The sequence below is a fragment of the Scleropages formosus genome, chromosome 7 (assembly GCF_900964775.1).
Source record: "Scleropages formosus chromosome 7, fSclFor1.1, whole genome shotgun sequence".
Lineage (NCBI taxonomy): Eukaryota > Metazoa > Chordata > Actinopteri > Osteoglossiformes > Osteoglossidae > Scleropages > Scleropages formosus.
In genome coordinates, this window is record NC_041812.1 from 19,154,801 (window position 1) to 19,181,055 (window position 26,255).

At 47.6% G+C, this 26,255-nt stretch overlaps 1 protein-coding gene across 2 annotated transcripts; it reads right to left on the reverse strand.

The window, feature by feature from the left end:
• Positions 1 to 26,048, reverse strand: cbfb (core-binding factor subunit beta). Of its 2 annotated transcripts, XM_018726595.2 has the most exons (7): positions 25,549 to 26,048; positions 25,011 to 25,097; positions 23,137 to 23,253; positions 4,384 to 4,500; positions 4,133 to 4,228; positions 3,393 to 3,440; positions 105 to 178 (listed from the first exon to the last, which is right to left on the reverse strand). In XM_018726595.2, the coding sequence occupies exons 1-6, from the start codon at positions 25,624 to 25,626 to the stop codon at positions 3,411 to 3,413; spliced, it is 525 nt and encodes a 174-aa protein (XP_018582111.1). In that variant the 5' UTR covers positions 25,627 to 26,048; the 3' UTR covers positions 105 to 178; positions 3,393 to 3,410. The 2 variants fall into 2 exon arrangements, with proteins under 2 accessions (XP_018582110.1, XP_018582111.1); XM_018726594.2 differs by lacking the exon at positions 3,393 to 3,440 and having other exon boundaries at positions 1 to 178.
• Positions 26,049 to 26,255: the final 207 nt, after the last annotated feature.

Genomic DNA, 26,255 nt, shown 5'->3' on the forward strand with positions numbered 1-26,255 from the left:
TGTTGATTTTGGTCTCTGCCATATAGAGCTCAGCACTGGACCATAGGACAGCCATGGTGCGAGGATCGCGTAACTCTCCCCCAGTGTCTTGCACCCCCGTCGTACACTGTTAGCGCATCTTGTGATCATCGGCGTTTCCCATGTTTGAGCCAGGGCTTGGGTCCTGCTGTCGCCTGGCCTGGGAGGGAGAGGGAGAGAGAGAGGGAGAGAGAGAGAGGGGGAGAGAGAGAGAGAGAGAGAGAGAGAGAGAGAGAGAGAGAGACCAAAAAGGTTAAACTTTAAACCTCGAGACTTAGGACCAAACACTTGTGTCTGTCTCACATGGTGTCTCCCTGTTTAAGAACACAAAATGTTATAATGCTGCAGGAGATCCACTAGGTGGCATCACAGGGCTTCCACTGAAAGGCTAAAAATTGATGTTCTTTTTTTGGCAAACAGACGGGCAGTTATTTGTCAGAAGGAAGTCTTAAACATTACCCTTTTTAAAAATAAAAAGATGATGGCCCGCCTGTCACAGATATATGTGCTTATGTCTGTGTCTTAATCACTCCCAACATAGATGTCGGGACAGGGACACACAGGCAGACAGAGAAAGGAGAGAGACAGACAGGCAGGCAGACACAGGGACGAGTTGTATATCTGGTATGGTATGGGGTCATCAGCCAACTATTACAGTAGACACCAGCCATGCTCCTGGACCGCTGCCCATAGACACAGATTGAAGCTTCAGAATGTATTTGTTTATTTTAACCATATTACATAATTAGCTATATTAAATTAATGTGTTACGACTTTTTAATGTGCAGAGCAAGACCTTTATTTTGAGCCGACATTCCATTAATGCAAGTTAACACTACATGCCACAGCTCCAAAACGAAATACTAACCACGGCGGACAAATACACACTGTCTCACAAACACACGTACGCATATACACACACACACACACACACACACACACACACACATCTGCACGTATAAGGAGAGATATTTAGCTTATGAACTGTACTAAAATGTGAACGACACGAATATTTTAGACAGAGCAGCAAACTTGATTTTGTAGGAGAAATGCAAAAAGGAAAGAATGCAATGTTTAGTCCGGGGGCTCTGGATTTCATCTCTCCACCTCCACCACCGTTCTGTGAATGCAGTTCATTCAGGGATCCAAATATAGTGAAGAAAATGACAAAATGTCATCCCATTTCACTATTTACACATACTGTTTATAGCCATCGGAATAACCAAGAAAGAAAAAGGGGAGGCCAGAAACTGAAACGTTCATGCTCGGCGTAAATGCATAAATATACATACATTCATACTCACAAATGACGAGAGCAAGACGGAGCCATGCACATGCGTGCACACACACACACGCACACGACCCACTAAACAGCTGGATGATGACCACATATGCAGTTGTGTACAAATGTCTGCACACACACATCACGAGCGCACTCACAGGCCCTTCACACAGGTATACATTCACACGTGGGAGGCCTCTTCACCACAGATCACTTCTCTGCAAAGAACAGGAGGGGGGAGAAAATATTTAACACGCATGTGTGATACACAAGCAGAAGGGGTCTGTTGTGAGTAAGGGTGCCCGTGCCTGGCAAAAAAGCGCCAGCTATTATGGCGCTTTCCTCAAGCAGGGCAGAGAAGAGGATCCCCAGGCCGCAAAAGATCAGCAGCAACAGGGTGGCAGGAGTCTGGCAGGACACAGGGCTGGGGAGGGTGGGGAGGGGCGCAATCGATCGAGGGTAGCGAGCTGTAGCCCCGCACAGATTGGGCTGGACAGATAGGAGGGCACCTAATCAAAAAGATCGATACTAATGACATATTAATACTATGTGCTGCCAGCACATATTTCACTGGATAATGCCATCTTCAGTGGAGAGCCCCGTGTGACAAATGAGCCATCTTCTCTCTGTCCATCAGGCTGAATGCCATTATTGTGTCAGACCCGTCTCAGGTACCCAAAGCACTCAAGCTGAACAGTTCCCTGACCAAGGTCCCCTAGCTTTAGTCAAACAGACATCCTAAGTCCGGTTTCCCCGACCATAACATCTCTCCTTTGAATAAGTTTCACATTTCTTGTTTTTTCATACTATGTTAAACAATGTCTTACACAATGTCTTTAACGTATAAGAATATATAAAATACTTTTTCAAATCTCAGTTTTCACTGCATCTTTTAAATCCCAAATCCTGTAAGACCAGGCTCGTGCCAACATGTCATTTACATGTAAAACATCCAAATTGCACACACTCACGGTGCTTTCACCACCACCTTGTGGTCTCTGTCAGAGACGAGGCAGGGACATAAATTAAACATAAACCGAGACAAAAATCGGGGAAGCGGCCGCCATCTTCCTGCCCGCTGCCAGCCTGCCACCTTGCAAAATCAGCTAAAAGGAGTTCACAGCTTGCTCAGTGAAAGCGACCCATGTTCTCACAGACAAAATGCAGCTGAACAGAGGACTCCGCTGCCCTGGCTGAGACTACCATTGCCTTTTGCCACAGGGCTGTGGAAAGCGAGTGCACGTAAGGCAGCTGTTGCAAGAAAGCGTCCCACTCTCCCCTCTCAGGGATCATGTGCTGCCAAGCTGCAGAGGACCTTCCCAGAATTCCCTGCGGCAGTCGTCTCCCTGTGGGTAGCAGAGAGGAGAGACCAAGTGGGCTGAACGAAGCACGATGCTGCAAGCGGCCGTCTGGTCCCTATTAAATAGAGTTTGGGGTGGAGGCAGGACAGGGTGTCCTCTGCACCCCCCGCAGCGTTGGCTTCTGCTGGAAATCAGACCCCCGACCACACAGGAAGTCACTGCGCCTCCCATGAGGACGTTCCAACTGGACCGCGCTTTGCACCCCCCCCCCCCCCCCAGTAACCCATGAATCTTGAAAAAGCTTCTATTCTCCCCACCGTATCCTGCTTAAAATACATATTCGTGCATTTTCTCGCTCTCTTTCTCAAGTCACTTCCCCATCATTTCCATCACCTTTACCCACTGCTGTCCCACTTACGTCAAATGCACTTTATCAACCCACCTCGCAAATCTCTCCCCTTCTGTTCATTCTCCAATATTTATGTCAGGAACATTATGGAAATAGTACATTTTTTAGACGGTGCATGCATGCATGATGATGTGTGTTGTAGAACTTCTGACTCTACAGCCTCTCCGTTATTAACCATAATCACACAGTCAGGGGATGACAAATGACAGTGCTTCACCTCACATGCACACACGCAGGAAAAGAAACACACATTCAGCACATACTGCCATGCATATACATGATTAAGCCTCAATTTGGGATATGTACACAAACACACAGAGACGTGCAGACACACACGTTTAGTGCATGACAGAGTTGAGAGTGAAAAGCAGAAAGGACAGACCCTCGTCCTTGAATGCCATCAGTCCCAGATTTTTGATCCAACAGGGTCCTAAAAAACACAATTTAGTTCAACTTTGGTTGGAATGCAGCTTAGACTGATTGAAGAATTGTCACTTCCTCTGTTCTTTTGTCTTTCACAACTGGTACACTCTTCATGCGCTGAACTTATGCAAAGCACGGCGAGTTGGACACGCACACACACACGCACGCACACATTTTCTGAACGCTTTTAAAATCAGAACGTTTCATTTCAGATTTACAGTGGTTCAGATCAAATTCTCATTTACAGCCAAGGGAAACTTCCATGATAAAATCTTGCTGATTTTCGTGTGGCGGCAGCCAAAACACACGTATATGCAAGCATATACATACTTTCAAGACGTACACTCAAACACACACTTCCAACATAAGAAACAGAGAGGTGCACAGCCTTCAGAGACACAGATACACACACACACTTCCAGTTAATGAAAATCATACACACAAATTGACTCTAGAAACTGAGAAGGAGTGAATTGAGAATGCTGGCCCCAGCAACAGGCACAAACACATCTGGGCTGGTATATCCACATCGTCAGATTGCAAGAGCTGGTGCTGGTGCTCATACAGCGGGATCACAGCAGGTTGATGGCTGTGCTCCTCCAGGCCCCACCCTGCCTCACTTCACCCCTCCCTGTACCAGCCTGCCCAGACCTGCCCAGACCTGCACCACCCAAGCCAGCTCCATCCTGCAGCGCTCACCTCCAAGTCTTCACGATGCGCGCGCTCCCTTTCCTCAAATTCACGAGTCCTCCTCCGCACCTCCTCAAAGGCCTGCTGCGCAAGGGCATCCTCGTGCTTGTCAGAACGCAGGGAAAGGACAGATAGGGGAGTCGTAGCATCACAACCGGGCACCAGGAACTCCATGGCAATGATTTTAACCTGCGCTTTGCCTCTATCTCCTGTTGAAGGTGTGTGTGTGTGTGTGTCAGAGAATGACACGAGGAGAGTACCTGTGCCCTCTCTTCATCGTATTCCAGGCAGCCCATGCCATCCAAGCGCTGCAGGTCGATCCAGCCTCTCCAAATCACGCACACTCCATTCAAGATCATGGGTGCTTTCAGGTACACCTGTGAAACACACAGCCGTAAGCGTGCCGAAAAGCAGAGGTAACGCAAGAGCACGGCGGCATTCCGATGCAAAACAGAAGGATCTCACAACGTAGCATCGGTGATATGCAACTGCAGAAAACATAGATGACCGACATCATTTGAAAGACCCGCTGAATGAGATTGTTTAACCTTTATCACAGAGCATGATTGAAAAAAAAAAACCACACAGCATGATGACATTATAGCCAAGGTGTTACTAACTGCCTCCTTCTTTTACTACAACTAGGCACAAACAATGGCTTTTCAGAGCCTGTTCAGGAGATTAACACCATGCTCCTAGTTACCACCGACGTTATCTGGATGAGCCCAATGCAAAATGCATGCAGCTACGCTGCTGTTCTGTACTCGTGTATCGGGGTGCGGGGTGCTCAGCACAGCCCCTGCTCAGCGGAAGAGGGCGAGAAGCAGGAGGAGAAGGTGAAGGAGGTCAGGAAGGGAACCCAAAAACCTGGAATGAAGGCCAAATGTCTGAAAGCTAAAGAAGGAAACTGTTCCATGTTACCGCATAAAGACATACATTCCAGTGCAGCTTTTTCATCTTCCTGTCTCACCCCTGTCCTTGAATTAGAGCTATATTTCTGTCCTGAGATTCTAAATGTTTATTTATACAGAGAGTATGTCTGGAGAGAGGCTCCTAGTTCCCCTTTCCAGTGAAAGTGTGTATTGTCCGTGTGTGACGAGGACTAGGAGGTTAGGGGGCGGGTGGAGGCGTGACTCTTGATTGGCTCCTGGCCACAGAAATAGCACATCCACCAGAGTTGGGAATCAGATGGAGGCCAACGGGACTCCGGTGGAGGGCTCATGTTATTTCTGTAGCTGTGAGCACGAGACGGCGACAAGCCTCCCAGACAGGCGAGGTCGAGGAAGGTAGACACCGGCACGTCGGCGATGTGTCACGCACGCCGGCTGCGTCATAAGGTATCAGCACACAGATGCAGAGATGTACACACCAGCACACATACAGTGCATGCACCGGTCATGCAGACACATGCTAACCACACCACTGGTCACTGATGTGCACAGAGAGCCATCTTCCTTTTTCATCAAAGCCCCTATACCCCTACAGATGCACCCTACCATCCTGCTTTCCCGTTTCCATATTGCGTTGCTCTCACACACCCTTTGGCAGCTCTGATTCTTCATGGGTGTCCTTTCAGAGCCGCACAGAAGCTCACCAGCTACCAGAAGCAGTGGCTCGAGAGTCTCGCTCAACCAGCGATAGCTGCCCAACAGCTGAAGACGCACTCACAAACAATCACAATCACATGTCCAAACCCTTTCCTACGAATTCACACATGCAATTACCTTTTTTATTTTAAACTTATTAGGTGCTGCACTTGAAAACAAACGCACATCCAAAAAGCACAAATTGTGCAGCACGTGGCGTTTTCAAAATCAGTTTAGCTCTCTAACCTCCACCACCCGAATCCAACAGGCACAAGTCTTCCTTTCCACTACAGTGGTCCAGCGCTTTTGGCCATTAATAACAAATTTTGAAATTCTTTCTGGGATCCATCCAGAGAGCACATTTATAACTCCATCAGGCTAAGCACACAGTTTTCTTTGGGGAAGAGCCAGAAAAGTGGAAGCCTGTGAGAAAAGCAGCCACCCTCAGGAATTCCTTTCTCCCGCGCTATTCCAGGGGTAATGTGTAGAACTGGGGCCACTCAGCCAGGGGGCGCTACACGGGAACAGGTTTGTCACGTACAGTTTGGTATGTCGCCTGAAGTCAGGAGTGCACGCTGCATGTACAGGGCAACTCATATTCCAACTGTCAGTTAAAACAATGACACGATGACACAAGGGCGCTCCTGAGCAGCGCTCGCATTTTTTTTTCCATCACCGCTGACTCCAGAACACGGAACTCTGCCGCGGTTTGGAGGGCTGAAGAGTTCAGATTAATTTTCATCTGGAGTGATGTTGCTGCCCTCTAGGTGTGGAGCAGGAACCGCTCCTCACCGCTCAGTCCTGTTTAACGCAGCTGCAGGATGCGGCGTCGCATAGCGCCGTTGCGAGCGGCAGTGCTCCAGATACTCACGTGGGGCAGGGGCAGCAGGGAGGGAGGGGAAGGTGTTGACAGTTTGGCGGTTCTGCACCCAGAGGTAGGTGAGAGGGGCTGGGTGGTGGAGTGTGATGGGTGGGCAAAGACTCCAGAGGTGAGAAGAGTGGGTTCAGAGTACAAAAATAAATGAACGTTTGGGAGGGAGAGAGCGAGAGCAAGTGTGTGTGAGAAAGGTGGTGCAAGGGGGGGCTGGGCATGTGGAGGTGAAGTATAATTGCAGCCACTGGAAGACAGCCTGAGCTCGAAACCACCTACCCCTGGCATGTCGGGCCAGTCCCCTCCCTCTTTACACACTTTGTGGGACTGTGGAGCACCACAGTGCAGGAACACTGGTCACAACGGAGCCGCTGCATCATGATGAGGTGTGCAGGGAAGAAGGAAAGACACAGGGTATCTGTCCTGCCGGCAGGAGCAGAGGGGTAACACTGGCACTCTGTTCACAAGGAAGCCACATTCGAACTGCCAAAGCCACCCAGAGCTCTTTGAACGTGTGTTCTCTGGCTCCTGGTGGGAGGAAGGGGGACCAGGAAGACTACTTGAATCCATCTGTATGGCTTCTGTTCATAAAGCTGTTTCCCACTTCACAGTGGGAAAAAGCCATGTAAATGCACAAGACCACTTCAAGAATAGAAAGGGCAGTGATTTTGCAGGGGTAGCAGATAGCATAGTAATTAGAGCTGTGGCCTTTGGACTTTGAGGTCATTGGTTCAAATCCCATATCCTGCTGTAAAATCCTTGATAAGGTACTGTGCCTGACCTGTTCTAGGATGGTTACTCTGCTGTATAAATGGGTAAGTAATTGCAGGTAGTCTACCACTGTAAGTTACTTTTGGAGAAAGGTGTAAATTAAAGAGAATTACAGAAATTCTGTCTAAACTTTGCACCACCTTGTATCCCCCCGATCACCGCTATTTGTTGCCAGTGAGCAGTCGGGACATTGCTGCTGCCCCCTCTGTGTAGAAACCTGTGCTGCGCAGTGACTCCTTCGCACCATCAGCTGGAGGCCATGATCAATACAATACCACTTAATCTTAAACAGCACAGCTAAAACTTAACATCTCAGTTAAGTTAGACCTCCAGGGTTCACTCATCATCTACCCTGTTTACAGTTTCTTTTACTACTCCAAACTGCCTTATGCAGGTGACCTAGATTCACTGGTAGACCAAAGTGTTTGGGTTTATGTAGGTATGACACTGTAGTAAGAAAGTAAAACTTATTTTCTCCTCATTGCCTAACATTAAATAAATAAGAGTCTTGCAATCTGGAATAGAATTAGATATATCAATTAAATTAAATTAATTGGTTAAATTAAATAATGGTTATGCGCAGATGCCGGGAAAATGTTATCAAGGAATCACTAGTTTCTGGTCTAGGCCATGGTGATATCCAGCCTGGACTGCTGCATTTCTCTCCTGTTTCGTCTTTTGGCCTCTCCCATCAAACCTCTCCAGTTGAGCAGAGATACAGATACAGAACGTTGCTGCATGAGTTGAGTCAGACATAAACCAAAGTGTTCCATGTATTTCCCTTAATTGTCTCTCTGCATTGGCTTCCTGTAGCTGCCTGGATTAAATTCAAGACTCTGGTTACTGCCTACCAAACTATCAATGGATCTGCTCCCCAATATCTATAAGACCTGATCACTCACTACACCCCAACCAGACTGCTACGCTCCTCCACCTCTTTAGGCCTGGTAATCCCATGCACAAGTGGTCCGAAAAGCACTGAGGTTTTTGGTTCTGGCTCCAACTTGGTGGAATGACCTCCGTGCGTCACTCAGAACTGCTGAATCTCTCTCAACATTCAAGAAGGGTCTTGAAAAATCTCTTTCAGACTCACTTCTCCCCAAATCTCCTATCTGCTCAATAAACGTGTACTATGCAATCTCTTTAATAATGAAAAAACCCTAAATACAGCAACTCATGTAATGTATACTGGTTTATACTGTGGTATGTGAGAAATTAACTGTACTCAAGAATCATGTATCTGCATCTAAATCTCTTCATCTGTTGGTGTAATGCACTTTCAGTATTGTTCTTGGAGATGTATGTTGCTTTGGAGAAAAGCATCTGCAAAATGAACAAATGTAAATGTAGCTGAATCTACCCTGGCGTGTGCGTATGTGTGTGGGGGGCTGTTAATGAGCAACTGCTCTTACTATGAGTAAGAAAATGGAATTGTGACCATATTGAGAAGTGCACTGAAATAATTAGACATGTTTCTTTAGCACACATGTCTGGAGAATAAGGAAGACAAAACGAACAGCATGTTCATCATGAAAAATATGAGACGACAGTCTCATCAGCACAGGTAAAGTGCAGGATTATGGTACGGCACATTAGTGCATTAATTAGTGCTGTTGCAGTAAAACAAATCCAATCATATTAGAGCCACACATGGAAACCACACCGTGCTGTCAGACATTATCTTGGCACCGAGACAGTCGAATTCAGGAGAACGAGGTGCAGCTCCTCAGATACCCTCACTATGATCATGGTGCGAAAAGTCTCAGACAGCCCAGGACAGAACGAGTCAACCCAGGACAGCATGGGACTTGAGTCTACTTTAGTACCACCAGCAAACATGAAGAGGACCTCTGCCAAAACAGAATTTAAATCAAAATGTAACAGAGGGAAGGGGGCATGCTCATTCTGGCCAGGATTTCTCTGATATTCTCCCTCCCAGTTCCGCATTCTGCAACACTTCCACCAGTCATCAGCAGCAATCCTCCATGACTCAGTGTGAAGTGCAGTGTGTGAACAGGACTGGCAGCTTGGCGTGGAGCGGGTGCACGTAAAACATAAAAAACGCAAAACGTAAACTTTAAAAAATGTGGGGAAACATAAAAACCTCCAGCCAAACAATTTCCTGGATACAGGCTGCACAAGGGCAGCGTCTCACTGTTTCCATGGCAACTGTATGCTCTGAAAACCAGGAGGATCGGGTTGTCTGTTGGTCTTTGCCGTTTGTGTGAAAAATGCAGAAGTGACCTTGTCTTGCAATGCAGCTACAGGGACCAACAGAGCTCCGCTGCACGCTGCTACGCCACCTAAGACAGGATGTGCTAAAGTGACACTTCCTTCCTGTAACCCCCAACCCCCACCAAAGTAATGCAGGGACACATTTGCACTGCATCTAGTGACACATTAGGTTCACCGGGTACCTTTCCCTCCTTAGTGGAGTGGAGCGGAGTAGCAGTGGCCTCCTCACTGAGTGTGAACGTGTCCTTCATCGGCAGATGTCAGCTTCAGCTGCAGTGTGGAGACGATCAATTCCTCCAATTAGGGAAACCCTTGAGAACATGCAGCAGGAAAGGAGAGGTCGTGGGGACAGAGCACCCCTCATCAGTCACCTAGGCAGAGGTAGTGTGTGTGTGTGTGTGTGTGTGTGTGTGTGTGTGTGCGCAATCATGCATATATACTGGTTTCATTTGTCTGAATGTGTGTTTTCCTACCCCTTCGAGAGATAGTTTTAAAGCACTTGTCTCCAAGTTGAGCACTTGTCTCCATTGAGACCCCGAGAGACATTGTGAAAACATCCCCACGATACAAGATGCTTTTCTGAAGCTTTTTTAATTATAATTAATTGAAGTGAGAGTTGCATGAACCCCCCACAATGACGGGAAACAAACTGCGTGTGTGAATGTGAAAGAAACAGACCAAGTAGGAGAGTCATGAAATCTGCCTCACGGAGCACGTACAAACACATGCACACGTGTGCACACGCGCACAGCTTCTCATTTACAAAAAACGAGTTATTTCATTATCCAAATCAGCAGGGGCTGAAAGGACCGCGTGGCCGAGTTTGTCTTTTCGCACCGACACACGGCTCGTCTCACGTCCCCTTTTTGAAATGGATATTTTGAGCGGACGTGAAACAGGAGCTTTATGTATAAAGAAGCCCAGCCCAGGTCTTCCCATGCTGCACGGGGCTCAGGGGCCCATAACTGTGTGAGACATTACCCACAATCCAGTGAGACCTGCTTGGTTTGGACTGGCCTTGACATCTGCAGGAGCAGCAGGGACTGACTGCTGGGTTTTTTTTAAGCGCTAACAGAATCGGGAAAAAATGTGGATGCGAGCACAGAAACGGCTTAACCACAAACTTCCTTCTCAGAAACAAACGTCAACCCCCGCATCCCCCACCCTCTGACTGTCGCAAACACCCAGACACCCGTGCGCACACACGCATGCACACACAGAAGCTCCAATACATGAGTCTGCCTTCGCAGTCTGCGACAAGATTTTTGTTTCTGTAAATAAACAACCTTATATATAATTGGAATAAATGAAATGTTTCAGCTATGATACTGGTGTCGGCTAAGCATGAAGTGCCCGGTCATTGCGTGATACCCACTTAAGAAGAAGAAACTAATCGTCGATCGTGAACAAGAGGCAAGACCGCTGATGCAAAAACAAAAACAAATGAGTGAACAACTGAGGACGTAAATCATAGTGAGGCTATGACTCTGCAAACCTCCGGGTAGCTGGGCCCCCTGCCAGCCTGCTGCCCGCCTGCTGCCCGCCGGAGAGGTCCAGGAGGGTGACGAGGAGCAGATTGGTACAGCGTCACTGGTGGGGGCCAGCAGCCTCCCCCACAGACTAGGCATGCCAAACTGACTCTGGGACAGAAGGCCTTTAACCGAAACATAACAAAGGGGCTCGACACAAACAGCTGTGTGCCGACCAAGGTCACCGCTCAAATGTGGATCCATCAAACCCTGTCTCTGGACCAGAGTGACCTCAACACCATCCAGACAGAACCCTCAACCATCCCTATGGACGTTGTCCAAACCTCAGCGCCAGCCTAAAAACACATAGATTTCCCGAGTCATCTCTGTACGCTACTGCAGCAATCTCTTCAACAAGAGCAGCATAAATCTTCAAATCAATACGCACAAAGGGCAGAGCATTCAGGGGTGCAGGAGCGTCTGTTACAGGTAAATAAATAATCTCATTTGGCTCTGAGCAGACAATTTGATCTTTGCAGCGAGAGGAGGCCAGTTGTGACGGTCAACAGGCTGTCGGTGTCCGTGAATTTCCAGGAGGAAGCAGAAGTTTTTACGGTGCTCTCCATTGCACCACACAGGACACGCTGCAGGCCCTCAAACGGGAACAAAAGGAAAGCATGCCATACCACCACTGGATTGGAGGTCCCAGGTTTAAATCCCACCTCCTACCATAGTGCCCTCGAGCCAAGAACTCACCCTGAATTGGTCCAGTAAAAATTGCCCTGTCTTTATAAGTGCGTAAATCACCGAAAGTTGCTTTGGCGAAAAGCATCAGCTAAGTGAATAAATGTACATTTATAAGGCCAGGCCTACAAAAAAGCAGATGCCTTTAGTCACCATCACACTGCAATGTCTGTGAATGTTCCTCTCCTATTCATGTATAAAACAGAGCAGCAGAAAAGAAGTGTTTCAACAGGGTGTGTGTGTGTGTGTGTGTGTGTGTGTGTGTGTGTGTGTGTGTGGAGGCAGATGTGTCTAGGGTACATTAGAGCTCATGATACAACTCATGACACACTTCCATTTAACACTCCTACTGAGTACAGTTCAAACTATTAACTTAATAATATACTCTTTATGTAGTATTCCTAAGTATTCCTAAGCTCTGTAAAGAGGGAAATTTATGCCACAGAGCATTTTGCTCATGAAATGACACTTCTGCAAACAGTACAACAATGGTGTAATTTAAATCGAATTCTCTTTAAAAACTGAAAACTCCATTGATGAATAACTTTAAAATGCACCTCATGCCTGGCTCTTCTGAAATGTCCAGCCTTGGGTGGGAGGGGTTTGCCCCCAAGCACGGCCGGGCGTCAGGAAAGATACCGCATTCAGCTACTACTGCACGGACATTTCTGCACATTTCTGAAAATACCGTAGTGTTTGCTGCCACCCTTGATGGCGGAGTGGGTCTCGTTGCAACAGACTGTGGTGACACAGGCACTTGGGCCTGGGATGTGAGCCTCACACCCAACGTGCTGGCACTAGGCCCAGCTGTCAGGAGTGTGCCAGGGGCTTGGCAGCGTGATCTGGGCGCTTGCTGTGTAAATCATGCCATTAGAGACAAGCGTGAAGCCTCCTGAGCAGAACAGACCAGTTATTACCCTGTCACCCACCCCCTCTACCCCCCTGGCTGAGCTGGTCCAATATGAGCCAGAGAGGAGTAACATGATCACACACAAGAGATGCATTGTCTCCTCACACCTCGTGAGCTGAACTCAGTGTGTGTCTCAACTCTTTCCTATCTGAACGTTATCTGTGTGTATCTTTCTTATTGTCTGCCTGTGAGTATGTGGCAGTGTGAGAGTTACTTCTATTATTCTGAGTGTGTGTGTGTGTGTGTGTGTGTGTGTGTAGTCAGCAGTGGGCTGGGGAACAATGCGATTTGACACAGGGGTAATTATCTCGCTGCAGTCGCTGAGCTCAGACTCAGTGCTGGCGGCTGTTCACACACTCTGCAGCAGCGTGCCCCCTTCACACACTCCGCAAAGGCCTGCCCTATTCACACACTGGCAGCGCGTGTGTCTGACTCAGAACACAAACAAGGGCCCCGCTGGGGCTCAGCCCTGGCGTCATCCACGGGCCCCCCCTTTCCCATTCCAAATTCCCACAAACCTCTTCCCGGTGGCAGATGACACCAGGCCTTCCTCCTCCTCCTCCTCCTCCTCCTCCTCCTCTGCCTCTTCTCTACGCTGAGTAATCAGTGACTAATGAAAAAAGCTGCTGGCTCATCCTGCCCACTATGGCTCAACAGAGCAGCTGCAGGAAACACTTCCCCCCCAATGTGTCAATGCATTGGAAAATCACTCCAAATTTCCAGGAGCTGAGATGTGTCCAGTACACATCTATCCCAGGGCAGGATCAAAGTGTGAGCGCTGCTTCCTGCAACCCCCCAGCCCTACCCTGCAACACACACTGCCAATGCAGGCACAAGGCAGGCAGACCACTGGCAGGAAGTGATAAACCACGAGTGCCCGCCCTCGCCAACACCGGCACTGCCTGATGGGTCAGAGCTCAGGGAAAGGGCTCAGAGCCTGAAGCTAAGTGGCAAAAACAAGTCCTCCCCTTTAAAAAGGTTAATCAATCCTTTCATATTCATAAAATATACTCAATGTGTAGTGAATACAACACCGAATCCTGGGGCACTCAGGTCTGACAGCGGAGGAAATCGGGCGGCGCCCTGACGGCTGGACGTTACAGTTTATTCAGAGGCACTCCTCTGTTCTGTCTCCTCTTGTTCTTTAGACTTTGAAAGTGAGCAGAGTCAACATGTCCACAACAAGGAGAACCTCAGTTCCAACACTCCGAGGATTCGGGGGGGGAGAATGCAACACTGGCCTGTACGTGAAACACAAACACACACAACCTATGAAAAGATGAGTAATATGCGCAGAGAACTGTGAGGTCCAGGTGCAGAGTCGCCGCACGCAAAGGCCAGAGGTAAACCTGTTGTCGCAAACACACATGCAAACACACACACAAACAAACACACAAGCACAAGGAAAGGGGGAAGCTCCAACCTTACTGCCTCCTGCACCTGCTCAAGGGACAAAGAGAGGGAGGTTAACCCCCACCTACCCAACCCCTACAGCCTGTTATTATCGTCAGGCTGCCAGGCCACAGCCCGCCCGTTGTAGCTCCCCGCGCCAGAGCAACAAACAAACAAAGGCATAAAACCCAGCCCACGTGCAACACTACCCAGCTGCCCAGGTCACGGCATGCCGAGGGCACCGAACTCCCGCCTTACTCCTTACAGCATACCGTGTGGGCAAGGAGGATTCATCCGTAACCTTGCGGGGGGTTTTTAAAGAGCTGTCCAGTGTGATGGCTGGGGTATGAGACAAACAGAGACACACTCTGAGAGAGCGATCACCACAAACACAAAGATGAACACTTGTTGGAGAGAAGAACCTGGACGCTTAGCCGACTCGGAGCGTGTGTTACGTTGATCTTCTATATGAAAAGGTAAACGACCGTAGGGAGTTTAGTGTGGCGTATCATCACTAACATTGCAAGTGACCTTGGATAAAGGTGTCAGCAACAAAAAAGTGTCTGCTAAATAAATAAATGTAAATGTAGACGGCCATGGCTCTGCTCCGCTCTGCTCAGATTGCCCAGGTGAGCCAGCCCTGACACGGGCGCACAGTCCCCGGTTAACGTCCACGCGCACTCTGAAATTTACATTTTCCATTTGCAATGGTAATTACATAGCAGGTGGGGCGGGAGGAATGCAACAGTGTTGCGAGAGCCGACACGGAGCACAGAGCACGGTTTACATTTCGCATCGCCGGCATTCCTCCGAAGCAACCTCGGAACACGTGAAGCTCACAGGTAGACTGGAGGAGCGTGCCAGCGTTCGCGGAGACACCTCAGCCGTGCGAATGTTGCCCCAGCATAAACAAACCTAGAGGACTAATGTGTGTGCTGAACATGGGAGCACACCACCCACTGTGCTAACACTAAAAAGGATCTTCTGAAGCAGCAAACACTTGTTCATCTGAACGGCAGTTAGACACACACACACACACACACGTTGTCTGAAACCGCTTGTCCCAAGCGGGGTCGCGGCAAACCGGAGCCTAACCTGGCAACACAGGGCGCAAGGCTGGACAGACTCACCCAAAGCATGGACTTTCAGTTATTATACACCTCTAACTATGTGACGGCTTCACATTATTTACACTGTGAACACATGTATACTTCTATGTTAAACATTCAATTTGCTTTGGACAAAAGCGTTGAATGAATAAATGTAAATGCATACCTATATTTATAAATAAAACTTGCAGAATGAGGGTGCCAGACAGAACAGAGACTGTTGAGGAAGCAGTAACCCAGTTTCCTGCAGCGTGCCACCCACCTGGGCCTGACTACACCACCAAAGTGGCTACAGAGTCTAAGAACAATATACGTATAGTTTTCTGTTTACACAGATGTTGGCTCAGATCGAGTAAATATCATGTGGGGGGAAAAATACCCAGAATTTGGCTGAAATTCCAACCGCAGCTACATCAGAATGCGACTCAGACTGGAGTTGGGAGGCGCTGGGAGGATAGAGCGTATCCACTGGTTTCCACCACGCACAGTCACACAGAGTCAAGGCCTAAGGGCGACCGCACAGCTGAGGGTTCAGGCCGACTAAATGACCATTGGTGAACCCTCGAGGAAGACGGACTGACTTATTACCGACGTTTTGGAACTCCAGCTGCATGAATAACTCTGCAGCTCAATATACACCTCTGCTTAATGCGAAAAGTGTGAAATGCAGAAGGAAAAAAAAGGAGAAATTAAACGGGGAAAAAGTAAAATGATATAAAATGCCAGGTGACTGAGTATCTCCTTCCGCCATGTGAAAGAACCATTTCCTGGAACTGGTGACTAGGAACACAGTCCACATGTACATGCTGTATTTATCACTGGTCTCTAGAAAGACAAAAAGAGAGCCGCCACCAGACGACCGATGGTCGGAGCGCCCAGGGAGAACACGGAGATCTTTAAACCTTTCTACTTTTTAGTCTAAACCTAATTTTATAGCATACTGTCCAAAAGGAACATATCTATAATACAAAAAGGAAGTAAAATCTTTAAAATATCTACTCTACCAACAGTGAGTGAAAAAATTTATATTAATACATTTATTCATTCTCTTTATTATTATTATTATTATTATTATTTTTATTATTTAGTCGACATATTATAGATTTTGTCATGTGATCTGCTTCTTGTATTTTGCACTTAGCTCCTGTCGGTGTTTCAGGCAGGAAAAGCTGCACTACTCAGAAAAAAGAGTAGATCGATATAAAAACAGACGGATAGATGAAGGCAGGAAATGAGCTCTGTCTCCATCCTTCCAACACAGGCTGAAAGTTTGAAGTTTATGACAAAAAATCTTGCCCTTCCGAGCAATACCTCTCATCAACACGCTGCGAAAGAATTCCCAATTAGGACCGTTTTTTCCAACTGGTCCAAGTTGAATGGTCAAACAACAGTCAAAGCAGCACGAGCTGCTCTATCCATCTTTGTCCTGTTATTTATCAATAAACCCCTGTGTTGTAATGGATCGGTAAAGAGTGACCCCCACCTGTCTACTGGGCACTCGGAGCAATCCTGGTTTCAGAGCACAGAGGTTTGAATGTCATTGATTTTTGCCCTGTCTTAGTTCACATGCTACGCCATTCTTCACTATCGACTGATGCTCAGAGCCAGGGATGTTATTTATACGTTTTTGATCTCATGAAATTTACATTTTTCAGGGGCTCTATGTCAGGAGACGAGAGGAGAAAAAACATCTATGAATTGACAAAGAAGCCAAACAAGACTTGGTGCACACAACACTAGATCTGCAGCATTGACGAAGCCAGTGGCAAGAGTGGGGGTTGGATTGGAAAGACTAGATTCTCATTGCAACACACACACACACACACACACACACACACCAAAAATGTTCTGTGAAGCTCATCGGTCTACTTCAAACACCAGCTCCACTGAACAAAATCATATTCCCAGAGACATGCTGACAGACAGAAAATGACACACATACATTTAAGGAGCCACATGTAGTGATAGAGACAAGAAATGACAGGACACGACCAAACATCCACAAAGACACACAAACACATGTAGATATATAGGATGAGCGAACAACAGATAGACAACCACGAGACAGACACACAAAACACACACGGATCACATTTGGGACAGAAGTCAAACATTGCTAGAATTCCATTTTCATCAGTGGGAGTGGCGTGTGAAATAATTGCTTGCCACATAAAATACACTGCTTTGTTAGAGAAAATCACCGTCCATTAACACCCCGGCGTGTACAAACTGGGGCCGATGTTGTTACGAAACAGTACAGTATTACTTTGCAGAGCAAAACGATATCAATAAAGGTTAATGAAAAACATTTCATCGGTGCTGCCAACACTGAGCATTAGCTGCACCTACAGAGAACCAGTCATGGTGGCACCTTCCATAATGAACTTAAACAGCATCAGCTTCGAGCAACGTTTTACATTTATCTGACGCTTCTCTCAAAAGCAACTTACAATTATTTACCCAGCTGGGTAACTTTACCGGAGCAATTTACCATAAGTACATTGTTCAAGGGTACTACAGCTGGGATCTGAACCTGTGGGACCAAAGGCAGAAGGTCTAACCACTATGCTAGCAACTGCAGTGCACAAAGCTTCTTTCACCTGGACTGCTGATGTCATAATGGGTACAAGAACTCTGCTTTCCTTTTTCTCTGTGTAAACAACAATAAGAAAGTAAGAGTACATATCTAAGAGCAGCAAAGACCTAAAGAAATAAAGGGTGTATTTTCAATGTGGAATATCTGTTTTGGAATAAATGGAACTGACTACATTTGGCTCTCTCCTTTATGAAAATTCAAGAGTTTGTGCTTCCAAAAAACTCACAAATAGGAGTACACCAGTCCGCCCCATGTATCTCCACACTTTGGCACTTTAACACATTCACAGATCACCTGTTGAGGCCTCGTGCGAAGATAACTCGTGAGCTAAAGAGCTGACGAGACGGAAATTGATCGGAATGGTACGCCTTGTGGGGAAGCTTTCCGTCTTGCGGAGACGGAGAGACCGTGAGCTGGCAGGGCTTTCCTACCACTACTGATGTGCGCATACTGGGGGCACAGAGGAGGAGTCTTTGCATTCTACCAAAAACCTCAATGACTTGGATTTTCTGGAATGAAATTCTCCATTTAATTACAGGGCCGGGACATGACAAAGTACACGGAGAGCACATTTTTTCCATCAAACAATTAACAACAATCTGAAGAAATGGGTGGGAGCTGAAGTAGGGTGGGGGCCGTTAGTGGGGGGGGGGGGGGGTCTGGTGTACAATGGGTATGACTGTGCAGCAGGAATCAATTAAGGGACTCACTTTGATGATGTCATTGACAAGTGATCCTCTGGTAGAGGGGCTTCCGCTGGAGAGCAGCGGAAACAAGAGGCCCAGTGTGGAGGGGAGGGGGTGGCTGTGACCACAGGCCTCTGGAAGACGCTCGTTCATCAAACCAGCCTGCGCTCTCCCCCGGCCTCTAATTCGGTGAGCGGCGGCCGACGCGGGGACGTCTGCGCATCCCATTACCGGTGACGGCCTTGCCGAGCGCATTAGGCTCTCAGGCGCAGCGCCCTTCCTCCGCCCACCCCGATCCCCTTTCCTTGGCCACCCTTTCTTTGCTTTACACAGCCACACCCCTCATCACCCCACACAGGCATTCGGGAGCAGGACTTGAGCCCGCATTGTCCTGTCTGAGAGCACATGTCAAGGAGGATGCCACACGCCATTCCCCAGCCAACGTCAAGGACCAGGAATCACATCTGATCTCCATTTCACTTCCTTAAATAGCTCGTCAACAACAGTGGGCCAAATTAAAGCTCTCAGTCCTGACTGCACTTTATTCTTCTTGAGCTTAACTGTCAAAGTGGCGCCGGGAAGCTGACAGCGTGTTTGTGATCCATAGCCCTTCATGAATATGTTAATTTGTTCTTAACGTGAATCGTTCGTTCCGGCCGAGGAGAGCCCCGGGGGGTCCAGGGAACAAGCTTTAACACAAAACTGTTAACTCCAATTCCTGTGGTGACGCCTTCGTCTGCAGCCATCTTCATAATCAAGTCATTTACTTTGTCTGCTCTTCAATATCTGCCCCCAAGCAAACATTCTTAAACTGAGACAGCACAAAATTTACAGCGTCTGCACAAAAAAAAGCAGCGGTGGAAAGGAACAAAACAGTCCCAGAAAAGAAAACAGCACACATCAGGTTTTGTATTTTAAGATATCAAAAATAATATTCACCACGTCTTTAGTGGTTTTAACCCTGCCATTTTTGTCCATTTTTGTCTGCTTTATTGAGCGGGGCCAGTTTTACAATAGGGGGTTTATGGCAGCAGCCAGCCAATATCAATAGTTCAGATGTTACCTTCAAATACATTATGATCTGTGCCTTTCCAACAGCAACAAACAAGTCACTTTTTAAATTGAATCTATAAGCCAACTTTTGTTCCTTGAGAAACAGTACAGAGCTGCTCAGCAGACGAAGGAAAAGTCAAAAAGCGGACTGATAAAATGCACGTGAAGCTCAGAGTTGATGGTGGCCAACCTTCAGATCTGCTAAGTTCTCGCAGACAAACCTCGGGCCAAGCGCTAAGGGAGTCTCCCGTTTCAAGAGGATCAGGTTTGCCGGAGAAGACACACACGGTCAAGATTAAAGTGCCTCTCTGTGTTTTTGAGCAGAAAGAGAAAGAGTGAACACCACACACCCTCTGCTCCAAGGGTTTCAGGCAGTTCCCGGGCCAAAAGTGCCAAATGCCCCCGCCCCCGGCCGTCAGCCACCACCCCCCTCCAAAGGCATCTAAAATGATCACTGGAGCTCTCAAGTTACCCCTGATGATGGAGACGGTTGATCTCCCCTTGACTCCCAGACACATAAAATGAGACGCCGGGATGGCCCTGACTTGGCAAGACGAAGAGGCCCCATACAACTTGTCAAGTGGAGACTCACTGCCACTCCGTGCCGGTGGCAGCGATCCCTCTCGGCTGCATGCCGGCAAGACGGCTCATAAATTCTCCCCGACACAAAAGGTCCTTTCAGCACCTCCTTATTTCACAATGATTAGACGTGTGGGAGACCATTCAATGCATCACTCGCCTTGTGAATATTCTTTGCTTGTGCGGCAACGCACATAGGTTGTCCCTTCAAGGTTATGCTGTCTTACAGTGGAATGGTACTCACGGAGTGGGGAAGAGGGGAGAAAGCCAAATTCACACCGGATATTTTTTTTCTCCTCCTTTGCTGGAATGAGGCTTGCCCCAGAAAGCATAGACTTTTTCCAAGCTCCTCACCAATAACATCCCAACTGAGAAGTCAGCACTAACACCAGTCTGCAGGGGGGCTGGAGGGGCCAGCGAATCACATTAAAACAACGAACGGAGAAGCGGGAAGCAGTTTGAAAGAGTGCTGCTGGGAGGTGAGGGACAGCAGCCAATGAACAGGGTAGCCATTAAGGGTCCACTGCTGGAAGGTGATGACCCCACTGTAGGGTCCCAGGTACACATCCTTGAGTCCAAGGGACGGGATCCGCAGAGTTGTCCATAGGGAGTATACGGCCGGGAGGATATGGCGGGACAGGGTTAACCTTTCCTCCTCTCCAGGCCCCACCACTACCGCTAAAATTAACCTCCCACACAGCTGGCTCCCATTAGCCGGCAGCGACACTCGGAGCCTGTACTTAAGCCATAATGTGGGGTGCTTCTGGAGGAGGTCTCACTGCTCCGTGCAGATAATACTGCTGTCGCCCGCCAGCCGCCCAGTTTTGACTGGCCCCGTTCCTCTGGCAGCGCCATGTTTTGAAACGAGGAGGGAGGGGGGCACAGGGGTGGGTGGTGGAGGAACGCTACGGCTAATTCGGTCCCCGGAGAGGGGATGGGGGAAGCGGGAGAGAGAACCACATCAGACGCGGACTCTCTGCCGCCACTGCACCGAGCGGGAGAGCGCAGTCACCGAGTCTCCAGGAGTTTCACTGAAGCGTGGATCGGTCCCGAGGCTCACTCTGAACAGAGTCCGCCTCCCAGATCCACACACCGAGCACAGTACATGCAGACCGATATGGTTCCATAATAACCTTTTGCAGTGGAATGGGCGTGAGCCATTACGCAGCAAACACCTGTGTTTGTAGCAGCCCGGCCATCGGAAGCGTGTCTCAGCCACCGGTTTGGAAGAATGGGGAGGACACTGCTCGGGTCTTACCACCTGTATGGAGCTAAGGTTACACTTGAAGTGCTGGGCTTAGTAAGAGGAGCTAGGCATAAAATACCCACCCACTACTACTTTCATTCAGCTTAGTAACTGTTCCACAGGAACACTCTACTCATAAAGCAGGCTCCATGCACCTACAAGCAGCCGACTTAAAATATACCAACATAAGTAAGGTGACCCATACCTGAATCTCAGTAAGAATAAAGCAGGTAAATAGACAAACCTCAGATGTCTAAGAAAATGGGATTTTTCAGTGCCTGAAAGGTTTATCTGTTACCTGGCTATATTCTTAATTATGTTTACTGGTAGACAACTGTACACCATCTCCATTCAAATTTTTTCAGCGTGTGACGGGGAAATACAATCGTCCATTTGTGACAGAATGTATAGGATCTGTAACATGAAGAGATTCTGGGCACAGGGTCTTTGAATGCAAAGGCCTGAGTGAAGGCAGTTTTAATGTGATGTACTGAGGTATGTCCTTTTTTTCAGCCAACTTTCAGTGGCATCTCAGTGATGACTGTGGAATATTGCAAGAACGAGGATATGGTATTCACAGCATTTTCAGAATACAGCTCCCGAAAAACTTGAGACACTGGTTAACACTTCAAACATCGAAGGTCAAACGAGCACACTTGCACATGCCAGGTCACATCCGCTTGCATCCCACTTTAAAAAAACCACGAGTCCCTGCCTGCGCACAGAACTTTGCCGTTGACCTGCTGCTGCACCTGGTGGGACCCAGACCACGCCCTCAGGTTGGCCGTTTGGGGATTTAGACAACAAAGACCTCATTGACTCAGTAGAGTCCTGCCCCTTGCGGAGATGAAAAGGGACGGTCGATGCGTGGGTCCGTCTGGCCACGCCTGATGCTTTCGAGTGGTACCCTTTAATAATTAAGAGGCCGAAATGAGGCTGTCAGCTGCAGGCGGCAAGCACATTGATCCCTTCGCACATGTCTCTCTAAAGGGATGTTAATGCCATCTCACTGTCTGCCAGGCAGAGTTCCCCTAAAACCAAAAATTCAGTGTGTATGGGCTATTACATAAAATAAGAGACGTGAAATCATCCCAATTTTCTCTATAGCAACAGGAAAGCGTTGAAGCTGTTGAATAATCATCACAGCAAAATCTGCTGACTGTAAATTCTTATTTTTTGTGTGTGACATAACTACTGTGGGAATAGGTATGGTGTTATACAAAAACACATTTGTTCAGACATATTTGACCGAAAATGTCCGAAGAACACAATTTAGCAAGCAACAACCCCTAACATAAAAATATAACAACCGATGCTTATTGACATTTTAAAATGAGCACTTGAATGTAATAGTTTAATGCCACTGAACAGCTTCCACAGATCATAATGACAGCGGCTCATTGTCTTGTTGTGTCACACTGATCTGGCTCAATAGAGTTTCTAACCTAGTGCAAGACAAATTCTTTTTTTAACTGCAGCAGTTTCTTAAGGAGTTTCAGACATCTGTTAGATTAAGCTTTTCTGATGTTCACTGGTGCAGAAGACAGGTTTAGCAGAGGGGATAAACAGCATGTTATAATCCATTTAACTTGAGAACTAATGGTTGATGGTTATGAATTTCTCTTATGTGTAAAATATAACCACATGATCCCTGACAGGGATCATATTTATTCACAGAGCAATCCATCCCCGAGAAAATCTGGTATATGACAAGACACTGAACGGAAAGGGGGAAGTGAGGAAGCGGAGAACGGAAGAAAGGCTACCTTTCCTGCCTCGCGCTCGAAGTCCACGTACTCTCGCGTGGGAGCCTGCCGCTGCTCCCCATGAAGGTTGGCCGGGAAGAACTGCAGCGAGAGGTTGGTTCCCGTCGCCACAAAAGCCTTTTACGGAGAAATCAATACAAACAAGATCAGAAAGCAGGGCCTTCCATAAATTATGCAGCCAGTCATTTATTTTTCACATCAGAGAGGGAGTGCCTGGAGCCAGCAGCCGTTTGTACAAGACCAAAAGAAGAGAGAGAAATAAGAAGGAGTGGGGGAAACACACGAGTCATCATTTTCTCAATTTGAAGTATTGAGTTACGCACATCTGATTCTATTTTACCAACATTCACTGCAGAATGGGACACAGGATACAGCCTTGAATAGGGCAAAGTCGGGAAAGAAAGGAAGAGGGGAAGGAGAAAGAAATCAATACGTTATTTCAGACGAGGCCTTCCACTGACATCAACAAACGGAATCTGAATGAGCTGCTCAAGGCAGGGAGCAAGATCCAAAACAAGTCTGAGGAAAATTACTTTTTTTGTTAATTGTCTTGTAATGCATGGCTCCAGGTACTTGCCATTTGTTCACATTTACATAAAATAATAATTTCTTAAAGGGAAATAATTTAACAAAACTCCTCGTTGCAAAAAATGTACTCAGATCTTATGCACTGTTGAAATACTGCGAAGGAAAACACAATCGCTTATGAGATTCTTTAATCCACCAGCAAAATGGTGTAATGTTAATTTATCAGAACATACAGTGGAATTAAAAGACAGTGATATCAACCACTGGTCATCAACACAGAGAAATGGCTCAAAAACCGTCTTGAAATTGAGACCAAATCAGGACACAGACACATCACTCAAGTACAAGTATGAAGACACAAAAAAACCGCTGTCTACTCTGTTCCTTCACCTGTCACATACAGCTGAGAGATTAAAAATAAAATTTAAATGGAAATACAACAAGTATATTTCAGTTACTTTCAGTCTCTTTGTTCTGGTGTCTTGAGCATAGTACACACCTTTCATTTAAGGCATTCTGCAAACCCTGACGTGTCACAAACTCGTCTTTCTGGGGAAAATATCTAATTATCTATAGCAGACATATAAAAATATAATTGAAAACTGCTGATAGCTATCTTTATCAAAGGGGAGACAATCCAAGTATGGAAAGAAAACTAACAACAATTATAACTGAAATGAGAAAAAGCCTCATCAGAGCTTTCAACACATGCACTTTTGAAGAAGAGAAAATTACTGTATTCTTGCCAAACATCAGAGGATCCGAGGTAACAGCCAGCAGGCCCTAGGGTTGTGTGTGTGTGTGTGTGTGTGTGTGTGTGAGAGACAGAGATGTGGACAGAAAAGGAGAACCAGGGCTGTCTGGACACACAGTTCCCACGGTGGAGTGATTATAACCGCGGCAGGAGAGCCGCGTTTCACAACACACACAGATGATCATGATGATGATGGTCTCAAGACTCCCAAACACTCCTTCATAAGGACGATTCCAGGTGAAGAGTGGATTTGCACTCTTAACCACTGCAAAACTAACAGTGGACCAGCGGCTCTTTTCACCGTCTGGTTCAATTTAAAAAAGTGTATTTTTCATGTCAATTATTATTGGCTCGAGGGCCGAGACAATTCCATGATTTTACTCGCACATAGAAACCAGTGTGATGTTCGTGAAGCGCAGGGTGGCACAAGCACTGACGGTGAGTGAGCTGCACGGAACATCACCTGGCCCTGGGTGGGTGTGTGTGTGTGTGTGTGTGTGTGTGTGTGTGTGTGTGTGTGTGTGTGTGTGTGTGTGTGTGTGTGTGTGTGTGTGTGAGAGAGAGAGAAGCATTGAGGTGGACGATCACTCACAATCTCGGAGCGCCCGTCCCTGCACGCGTTCTGGAAGCGCGCCTGTCGCTCCTCGTGCGGTCGATCTCGGAAGCCCGTGTACTTGATCTGCGGGAGGGAAGGAGCGCGCGCGCGGTGCGCGCATAATTGACACATACTAATATTGGTCCGCAAAGAAACAAAGGACAGCGAGTGTTAAGTCGCGAGAGTCGTACCAACCAATAATCATGTCCTATTTCACGACCGTGAATCAATCAGTCGTGAAATTAATAAGCCAGCTAAAAGAGATACGTACTGTGTTGATTTTTATCACTCAGAGGAACGCAGAGGAGAGGAGATGTTCAGCATATTCACAGTTATAATTGTTTACTGATGGAGAACACACTGCTCAAACACGGTACGCAGCGGTCTACATACACGGTGATCGAGTCGAGTGTCCCGGGATGATCGCGGCAAGTGTCACGCTTGAGTGTAATAAAAAGTGTCATAAGTGTAGTAAAAGTGTCATAAGGAACACCTTTAGTGTCCTCGACAGGAAGTGTGTGCGCGCGCGCCGTACCTCGCACTCCCGACTCAGCTTCCTGAAGAACTCCTCGTTCTCGAACTTGCTCCTCTGATCCGGGACCACCCGAGGCATCTTGGGCGCTCTCTGCTCTGGGCAGTGTTCCGTGAGACTGTGTGTCACTCTTCCGTGGGACTCGTGGACGTGGAGGGTCGCGCAGTGGCAAAGCTCGCCGCGGTCCCGCGATCACCGCCTTCTTCCTCCTGTTCGGTTTCCACGGTGTGTCCCCGAGCTGCTGCTGTGCTGCGGGCTCCCTCAGTACTACGGCGCTCTCTTCCTTCCACTACCTCACTCACAGTGTATTATTATTGTATGGAAATGTTTAAAATGTCTTCAACGGAACCTCTCTCCAGTCACCGTAAATAAAATCCGATGCCGTTTTTCCGGTATATTAGTTTTAATTGTCCCGGTGTGTTCCGCGCGCTCGCCCTTCTCTCTACAAAAGCTGCTCTCCACTTACTCTCTCCTCGCGCTTCGAACTTACTTCCTGACTCGTCCGAGTGCGACTTCTCGCTGCGCGCCCCGGAGACACCCCCCATTCACAATTCCCTTCACTACGGGACAGTACTGCGCATGCGCGAAAGTCGCCGTCTCTCCCGCCCGGGGCCGCGCATAGGCGAGCTCTTTGATGGCGCGCTATCACTTTTTGTCCGCGCGGGAGAAGTCAGCGTCTTACCTGTATGTACCTAAACTAAGCAGCACTG